Below are 9,478 nucleotides of genomic sequence, written 5' to 3'. Positions count from 1 at the left end.
ATCCAGCTGCCGTAGCCCATCTCCTCCAGCGTGCTGAAGAAGCTCTGCTTGGCCTCTTGGTACGCCCTGGCTGCCTCCTTAGCATCCGAGTACACCAAGAGGCTCTGCAGGTCTCGGCGGTTGTTCTTGGCACACAACTGCTGGAACAGGGTGAACATTTTCCTCTTGGACACACGAGACACGTCCAGCTTGGGGCTGAGAAGGAAGACAAAGGCAGCAATGAAGGATGTGACCCTCAGAAGAGCAAAGAGGAGCAGGGAGGCTTCCTGTCTCAGCAGGGCACTGCTGCTTCCAGCCCTCCCCCCCCAGAAGGTGCTGGTACAAGCACAGAGTGTGCCCACAGCTTCAGAGCTGCCCCTTTCCCCCAGCCCGAGCAGCAGCATCAGGAAAGGCTCATCTTACCCATCGACCTTCCCTTTGGTGCCATCCAGGACTTCGACTTCGCTCTCATCAGCCAGGCACCAGTTCACTGAGGACTCCTTCGTCTTGCCCGTCTGCCGTGCGGAGTCATAGACACTCACCCGCCCAACCTGCACCACAGGCAAGAGGGGGCCTCAGCACCAATCCTGCTGCACCAGCTCGCTCCGAACAGGGGACCTTGGTCTCCTTTTCCCCCAGAGCAAGTGATTGCCATGACCCCCCCCCCGCCCGGGCTTCAGGGATCGACCCCCTGAGCCTGGCTGCAGAGCTGCTGCAGGAGATGCCCCCCGGGAGGCCCCATGGCCAGAGGTGGACGTGGGGATGGAGAGATGAAGAGGTGCCAAGGCCACGGTACCTCCGGATGGTTGATGTGAAACGGAGCCCGGAGCCTGTCCTGCAGCACGCTCCCGTCCCTGGCCACGCGGCAGCAGATCGCACGTGTTAAGTGACCCTGGCTGTACAAGTAACCTGCGGAGGGGCAGACCCAGAGGCATGAGGAAGCAGGACCAGCACAGGCCAAGGCCTGAGAGCCACAGAGCATCTCACGAGCTCCAGAAAGCTCACAGCCACGTGGCTCAGCGACGTGCACCCTGGATGTGTAAGAGGAAGGTTTAAAGACTGCCATGTTTTTCACCCAAGACACAAACAGGCAGTTTCTGTCTCGCCCTCCCAGATCACATGTGCCTGCTGAAAACCAAGAACCTTGGAGAAAACCCACTCCACCCACAGCAGACAGGGAAAAAACTCCCTTCTCCACTTCCAAGCAGCACAGCTCTGCCAAGAACAACGTTTCAGCCCCTTACTCCTCCAGCCTCCACAACAAAGCTTGCTCATCTCGTGGGGAAGGGAGGTTCCTTGTCACTGCAGCCCAGCGTTATGGGGCAGGGCAGCACATCCAGCCCAGGCCAGGAAGGATGGTGGGTCTCCTACCAAGTGTCACAGAGCTGAGATAAACTGGTTCCAGGAAGTGTGACAGCAAAGCCCCCTGCAAGCCCAGCACGTTCCAGCGCAGGATTTTGTCGCTGCAGGACATGGTGCGTAAGCGCTCCCCGTGCTGGATCCCATCCCACGTGGGCACAATGTCACTCGACTCCACAGGAATGGTCCCTTCCCCTGCACAGGAGAGGAAGACAGAGTCAGGTATCCAGTAACCCAGAACCCCAGCAGCAAGTGCACCAGACTCTCCTGTGTGCGCAGGCACAGGGTGACCTCCGGAGTCAGTCTGTCCCCAGGGCCAAGGAATGTGCTTAGAATGTCCCTTTGGAGAAAGGGAAGCCATGTAGTGAGGCCAGAGGAGTCAGTTTTAACATTGCTGCAGCAGAACGACAGAGAGCTTGAAAGGGAGGGCAGAGACATCCAAGCTTGGCAGCAAACATCAGCTGTACTCTTGCTAGTGTGGCAGTCCAACAGCCAGAGGTGGGAAGGAGAAGGGACTCTCTCTAATGCTCCCCCACCTTTCCCCCACCTCCCTTGATTCTCGAGTGCTTCAAATCCCACAAAAGCACCACAAAGAGAGGGGTGAGGAAGCTTTGGAGCTCCAGGAAGGCTCCGAGAAGAGGACTTAGAGCCACCCCCCCATGAGGGGAGTGAATGCACTCACCGTTCTCCACCTTGGTCCGCAGCTTGCCCTGTTTGGGGTTCTCAAAGAGGGGCTGATGCTGAGCCTGCCCCGCCACGCTCGCCTGATCACTGCAGGACTTATCAAAGAGTGCCCCATCTCCACACGGTGCTGTGCTAGAAAACAAATGCTCCCCAAATTAGCACCGACCCTCAGAGAACAGCCAGGGCCAGGGGGAGACAGTGCCACCGACAAACCTGATGTAGAGGTGGAAGGTAACACCGTGCTTGATCTTGAGTCTCTTCCCTCCTGCTGCCTCAAAAATGCTCTCTTCTGCACAGGAAGGATCAGAGGGGTCATACTTCATCAGCTCGCTATAGAGAAACCTGAAAGGAACAACTTCACATCAGGAGGCTGCTTTGCTCCTCAGACAAGGAACGCTTCAGTCCCACCACTGCCTGTGCCCAGGACACGAGGGTCCCAAACTCCACCTCTGTTGCACCAAGTCGCCTGATCCTGCTGCATGGGAGAGCAAAGACCCAGAGCTGTGGCCAAAAATACTTGGAAGCCAAGAGTTTCTGCTGCTACAGAAAAAACAGGAGATGGAGCAGATTTCCTGCCATGCAGAGGCCACACAGCAGACAACAGGCACTGACAGGAGAGGGAAAGGAGCCTGGTTGGGCGCTGCTTGCGTGTGCCTGAGCTGCGAGTGAAGAAGGCTTCAAGGTTGTTGACCCAGCACCTTTAGTCAGCACCACGTCTGCACTAGCAGCAAACAGCCCCGCAGGCAGCTCAACACAGGAGATATTATTAGCACAGCCCATGATCTGTTTACAATGACTGGGCCTTTTGTGGCTGCTTCTGTCCAGGGACAGGCAAAAAACCTTGAGGTCTCCAATGCAGCATCAAGGACTAAAGAAAACCTGCAGCTTCCCAGAGGCTCCAGTGGAGCCTGTGCAGGGCCTTGGGGGAGCTCACTTTTTGCGGATCTGTGGGCTCTGCTGTGCCACAGCAGCCACGACTGTCAAGATGAAGAGCTGAGGCAGACAGTAAGTGAGAAATGGCATCCTCTGACTTCACACCTTCCCAGGGACCTGCTCTCAACACCTTCCAGTGCTGAGGAATGCAGAGCACGGCAGCAGCAGGCAAAGGCTTTAGGAAAGCAGCTGGTTTTGTTGGCCATAACTGGGAGAGCAGACATTCCCAAGGCTAGTCCAACTTCAGCTCACTCGAGCTTAAGAAGTGCCAAGGGGAATTGTTTAGAAAAGAGAACAGTTCCGCAGTTTAGTTGGGAAAACCCCTTTCCAAGCAATGAAAAGGGATTTCTTTTATCCACACCAACACATTTGGGATGCTTTCCTGCAGACCCAGGAAGGCCAGAGGAGGGCCTGGCCTGCAAAGTCCCCAGCACCTGGGCTCGGGCAGAGCTGGGCTCACACTGAAGCAGCGCGTCGTGCGCCAGCCAAGCAGCCTCTGCAAGCTGCTTTATTTTAGGTACATCAGATGCAGCCCTTGGGCTCTTGGCAACTCTCCAGTTCGGTGCTAATTTGGGCACCATTCAGGCATGGCCCCTTCTTATCAGAAATAACTTCCCTCTATTTAACACCACGTGGGTAAACAGTAGTGTTTGAGGATCCCGGCCTCTCCCAGCGCAGCTCCATCCCTCTCAGATGGGTCAGCACCTCCTGGCAGGTGCTTCTCCTGCAGGTTTTCCCTTCTCTCACCTCACAAAGCCTCTTCGAGAGATGATTTCTGCGTGACAGTCATTCACAGTCTCCCCCTTCAGGCTCAGCTCCTCGCCCTTCACGCACCGGTTACCTGAAACACAGGTCAGAACCAGGCAAGGGGCAAAGTCAACACAAGCTCCACAGGAAGAGGGAGGCTTTCAAGTTGCTTCAGGTTTTACTTTGGGCTCCTGAGCAGCAGCAGCACCCCCCTGACTATGAAATCATTATCCTGATCCAAGCACTGAGGAAAACAAAGGGACAAAGACACTACTTTAGGGACAACAGAGAGTTAAACTGCCCCAGGTTTAGCGGCAGTGGCCCTTACCAAGTGGTTTCCAGCCATCCACTCCGGGTGGATGTGTGACAGCTCACTAGGAAGGGAGCTGAGGTCCACGCAGCTGGGAGGAGCTGTACAGTGCGAGGAACCCGTGCTCTGATGCACAGAGCAGCAGGCAGCAGCGGGAGCAGGGATGAGGAGCAGCACAGCTGCAGGCACCCCCACGTTGTTCTCACTATACCCACAGCACTTGTGACACCACGCGAGCCCTGGGAATGTTTCCTGCTCTCCCTGAGGAAGCCTTCAGCAACAGCCATTCCCTGACAGGGAATCTAGCAGGGAAGTGAGAGCCCAGCTTATGCTGGAAGAACCTGTCCATACCCGTCCCGATGCTGACCACCACTCCCAGGCCCTTGTTCCCCTTCCGCATGATGATGGCAGCCAGGATCTTCCGCCCGAGCAGGCTGTGCTGGATGCGAGCAGTGAGGGTGTTGAAGCGCTGGTGGCTCAGCATAGCCAGCTGGTCGTGCAGGGTGCTGCCACTCACGGGGAGCTGCAACAAGGAACACAAGAGCAGGACTGCTCAGAGCTCATGGAACAGAACAGCTCAAGAAGGTGCTAACACGGAGCAGCAGGAACACAGAAAACAGGAGCTACGGGCAGCGCAGCTGGGGTTGAGTGCATGGACAGTGTCATGTCCAGGGGTGGGTGAAGTTCTTGTAGGCATAGAGGGGGGCAGTGAGGATGAGCTGGGCACCTCCCATAGGAAGACAGGCTGAAAGCATTGGGGCTGTTCAGCCTGGAGAAGGAAAGCTGCGTGGAGACCTCAGAGCAGCTTCCAGTGTCTGAAGGGGGCTACAAGGATGTTGCAGAGGGACCTTCATCAGGGACTGGAGCGACAGGACAAGGGGTGATGGGTTCAAACTGGAACGGGAGAGATTTCGGTTGGAGAAAAGGCAGAAGCTCTTCCCTGGGAGGGTGCTGAGGCGCTGGCACAGGGTGCCCAGAGAAGCTGTGGCTGCCCCATCCCTGGCAGTGTTCAAGGCCAGGTTGGACACAGGGGCTCAGAGCAACCTGCTCTAGTGGAAGGTGTCTCTGCTCGGGGCATGGGTTGGAGCTGGAGGAGCTTTAAGGTCCTTTCCAACACGTTCTATGCTTCTATTTCTGGGAAAGGCCTGCTCTGAGCACCACCACAAAGCGCCAGCAGCAAGTGACACGGGCTGAGGAGCGGCCTCCTGAGACCGCCAGGGGAAACCCCCAACACGACCCATCTCGCCTGCTCCCAGACACAGCCTCAGCCAAGGAAATCTGTCACTGGCTTTGAAGGAATTCCTTCCGTGCCTGCCTGTGAGGAGGCTGCGGAGTCCCTCCCATTGCAGCCAGGCGCTTGCCTCCTCTGGCACTGCTGAGTGACAAATCCTCCCTGATGGCTTTTCTATTTAGAGGCACAGCTGCTGTGCTCAGCTGTGCAGCCTGGCACACGGCTTTTAAGAGCTCACACAACCCGGATCTAAAGCAGCACAGGTTTGGGACAGCCATTCCTGACACAGCCAGAGCTTTGCTCTTCTCTGCTCCCGAGTTTTTGAGCTGACACAGATTTTAATGCAGCACGAAGGAATGTGGAAGGAGAGGTGGGGAGAAGTCACAGAATTCAAGAGGACCTTGTTCTGTTCCACCACAGGAACACGTTTCAGTAGCTTGTGGAAGAAGCTGATGATAATTCAGCCTTAAAGCAGAGGCCAGCAGGAAGGAAGAGCACGTCTGTGCCCTGAGGAAAAGCCTAACCCACTTCAGGGAAGGCAGCTTAGCGACACCTTCCGAGAACAAAGGCCTCACAGTTGATCTTGGAGGCGTTTTTCTGCCAGACTGAAAGCACAGGACAAGCAGGGCTACAAAAGCAGCCCCAGCTTTGGAGGAAGAGCATTTACCTCAGGGATGTTCATCCCTTCCATGCGCTCAATCTTCTCGGTCTCCCCAATGAGGACTCTGAGGGCTGCATCCGCTGCCTCCTGCTTGCCCTGCTTTTTGCTGTGAGCAGTGACAGCCGGGAACCAGCGGCCTCCAACCTTCGCCTGATACACAAACCTGTAACGGGAGCAGCAGAGCTCTGAGGAAGCAAGAAACCCACAGGCTTCAGGCTGGCTTTTAACCAGAGAGGGGAGTGGCGGCAGCTTGTGTCGTCCCGAGGCAGCAGCTCGGCCTGTTGCCAGCTCAAATGGCACCAGGAATTCTGCTTGGACAACAGCTCCAGCGCAAAGCCTCCTCCTCGGCAGCTGCAGTGACTTACTTGGGGTCATGGGGAGGTCCTGACTGGTCAATGAGTTTGAACTCTGCAGCAAAGCCATTGGAGCGGGCGTATTCCAGCAGGCCACTGACAGGATTGACATTAAGGTACTTGATGAGCTCCCCAACACCCTTTGTTTTTGCCGCCTTGGATTCATCTGGAGCGGGAATCCATGGTGCAGAGCTGTGCATGGACTGGTCACCTTGGGGCTTCACCACAGGCTAGAGCAGAGAGAGACAGGAGAAGGCTGTTAAATACTGAGCAGCCGGAACTACCCAGGCCAAAGGCAGCAGCAAACCTCTGCTAGAGCCAGCACGTGGCCTTGTGGGGTGAAACCCGGGGAAAGATGAATTAAGGGGGGGGGAACCCAACCCAAACCACTTGCTCTTTGTACCTGTTCAGGCAAGACATGAGGTACAGACTCTCCAGAAAGAATCTTCACAGCAACTTCTGCTGCCATTTGCTTTGCTCCCTTCTTGCTGTTTCCTACCACAGCAGGGAAAATTTGGTCACCCATTTTCACACAGTAGCTGAACCTGACAGGACATTATAGCATATGAGAAGCATATAAGCAGAGGTGTCTCCATCTGGTTACTATCCCTGTCTCCCAGTTCAAGTTAAGTTCTTCTGCATCATCTCTAATTGACATCTACCACAATGGCCCTAACCATGCCCAGGAGAGCACTACCAGATAGGCTACAGGCCTGGAACCTGTTCCTGCTCTGGTAGATGAAACGCTGTCCTTTCTCTGAGAAAGGGTGTTGGGTTTGGTCTCCTCCTGGAGGCAGATGTCTTGGAGGAGCCATGCCCAGACTCCTTGGATCAGAGCAGCACTCAGCCAGGTCAGTGATGAGGCCAGGAACATGGGGAGCATGCTGAAGAGGAAGGATAGGAAAGAAAGGGTTTCTTGGCTTCCCCAAAGCTGACACCTCCCCTCTGCCATACCTGGGATCGTGAGGTGGCCCTTCCTGAGAGAGCAGCTGGAATTCAATCGTGTTCCCTGATTTCTGCCCATACTCCATCAATATGCTGATGGGATGCTTCCCAGGGAGCAGGCTGAGGGGAGCTGCTGCAGGTGAGGGCTCTGGCTCCGGCTGCAAAGGCTGCAGCAAGAAGATGGGAAGAAACCAGTTGCAGCCTAACCCCTGCTTGAGCAGCCTCCCAAGGAAAGACAAGACTCACCAGTTCGGGTTCAGAGCTCCCAGAGGGAAAGGGCTCTTCACATTTAACTCCCCCCTGCCTTCCATTCTCTGCTTCACTCATCAGGACCTTCATAGCATTAGCTGCTGCCTCCTGTTTAGCGAGTTTCTTGCTCCCTGCTTCTGCTGGTGGGAAGCGGCGCCCATTGATCACTGCCTGGAACTTAAACCTTGGGAAGAGAACAGCAAAGACGTAAATCCAGAGGTAGAGGTGTCTTCTCAGAGCGAGCGAGACTGCTCTTGGGACTCGGGTGAGAAGGAACAGCTGATGCTGGCAGGGAGAGCAAACCCACGCTGCCACGTGCAGAACACACGAATACCCAGGGTGCTCCAACAGCTCTGCCCCATTCTGTGGCCCTTCCAGAGCTGCTCAGGCCAGAGGGGCAGCTCCAGCTCCTGTTCTGAAGGAACAGGCTGCCTTGTTCATGAGCCCCAGGAACACGTAGTGGCTCTATGCAGAGAGCAGCTGCGTCTCCTGCACAGGGATGAGGAAAGCTTAAAAGCAGCCTGTGCTGTTCCATCTGTACCTGGTGGTGTGGGTCACTCGTCCCTCTGGCAGTTTCCCTGGCTATCCAGTGCATTCCCAGCACCTCAGGGAGGTGCTGCCTCACATAAACCTCTTGCCTTTACCGTTTCTGTCTCTCTGCTCCCTGTGGAGTCTAACACACGCTGCTTCACTCCTGCCCTCCAACCCAACGCAGAGGAAACCTGCTTCCAAGGGTCAAACCAGATGTGGAGAGGGGTTATGGGGCTGAAGCCATTCAGATCCCTCCTTTCCAACAAAAATAGGGCTTCATCTTTAGAAATGAGGCCAATTTTCCTGTCTAGCGGCTCCATTGACATGTTCCAGTGTGGCACATCAAGAGCTTCTCACCAGCTGAGCGGTGCTCAGGAACAGCCAGGGTGGCACGAGGGGAAGCAGGACTCCAGACACTGACTGTGTCACGCTTCGTGCTCTGCTCAGAGGCCACTCTGACCCCAGAAACAGCCAGAGCGGGTTCACCTCCCCTAAGCCAGGAGAGCTGCACCCAAGCCCTTTGTTCTGGGCTCCCCTTCTACCATTTCCAGGGGGAGAGCATCTTGGGAGGTAGCTCAGAAATACCAGTTTCCCCCCTATACAATCCAAATGAAAGCCAAGTGAGTCAATCAGATGGGACCTGAAGAGGTGAACCCCACCTTCACTGCTCAGAATGAGGTGCAGGGTTGCCAAAACTGGACTAACCAGGGCTACATTTTAGCCTTTGTTTCCTGGGGAGGGTTGGCTTGGCTTTTTTAAGCTGGTGCAAGGGATCAACTAAGCTAATCCTTCTGAAACAAGCATTAGGGAGCAGGCCCTTCAGTACCAAGTCGAGGGGCTAAAGTTAGGGGAAGCTAAGAGCATTTTAAGCAAGAAGACAGCTCAGGAAAGGCAGGAAATGTTCTCACCGTGGCTCGTGAGAGGGTCCACTCTGCTCCAGCATGGCAAACTCACAGTGCTGGTACGTGTACTGAGAATACTCGGTAAGGCCACTCACTGGGTTCTTCTCCTGACAAGCCATCAGCTTCTCCATGGGTGTACATGGTAAAGCAGCTTCAAACTGGGTGCTGTACGTGGGGGAAGCCGGGGAGCTCATGATGGCTTCTGCCTCCTCAGGCTGCTTATTGATGGAGTTCAGGTTATCTGGGATATCATCCGTGGCCCACTTCCCGTTCTCAGAGTTATCATAATGACTCAGGCTGGAGAACTGGGGCTTGGTGTCCTCAGGCAGGGCTGCTTCCGTGTCGCTGCCGTCACTGTGCCCAGCCTGCCCCACGGGCTGCTGCCCGTTCTCTGTGCCTTCTCCTCCAGCCACGCTCGCTGCTGGGGAAGCTGCTGGCACCTCCTGGGGGCACAGAGGGACAGAGGAAGGTGGAAAGCCCAGCTCAGGCTTGGGCTCTGCCCTCTGCAGCAGTGCACTGGCCTTCAGCCTCATCTGCATCCGCTCGCGCTTCCTGTCTGTCAGGGACCAGCGCGGGGGGCTCGTGTTCTGCTTG

The 9,478-nt window shown here is 55.7% G+C and overlaps 1 protein-coding gene across 1 annotated transcript; it reads right to left on the bottom strand.

The window, feature by feature from the left end:
• Nucleotides 1-7: 7 nt before the first annotated feature.
• On the bottom strand, nucleotides 8-9,471 carry ADAR (adenosine deaminase, RNA-specific; the record flags this gene model as incomplete). The annotated part of the gene is made up of 14 exons (XM_010012727.1): nucleotides 8,891-9,471; nucleotides 7,449-7,635; nucleotides 7,212-7,369; nucleotides 6,661-6,802; nucleotides 6,270-6,487; nucleotides 5,911-6,067; nucleotides 4,364-4,535; nucleotides 3,703-3,796; nucleotides 2,236-2,364; nucleotides 2,021-2,154; nucleotides 1,351-1,533; nucleotides 776-888; nucleotides 403-530; nucleotides 8-195 (listed from the first exon to the last, which is right to left on the bottom strand). Coding segments are annotated over exons 1-14 (2,536 nt in total), but the record flags the coding sequence as incomplete, so codon positions are not given.
• Between the last annotated feature and the right edge of the window lie 7 nt (nucleotides 9,472-9,478).

The sequence above is a fragment of the Nestor notabilis genome, unplaced genomic scaffold (assembly GCF_000696875.1).
Source record: "Nestor notabilis isolate BGI_N333 unplaced genomic scaffold, ASM69687v1 scaffold27244, whole genome shotgun sequence".
Taxonomy (NCBI): Eukaryota; Metazoa; Chordata; class Aves; order Psittaciformes; family Psittacidae; genus Nestor; species Nestor notabilis.
This window is presented reverse-complemented; position numbering and strand designations above follow the sequence as displayed.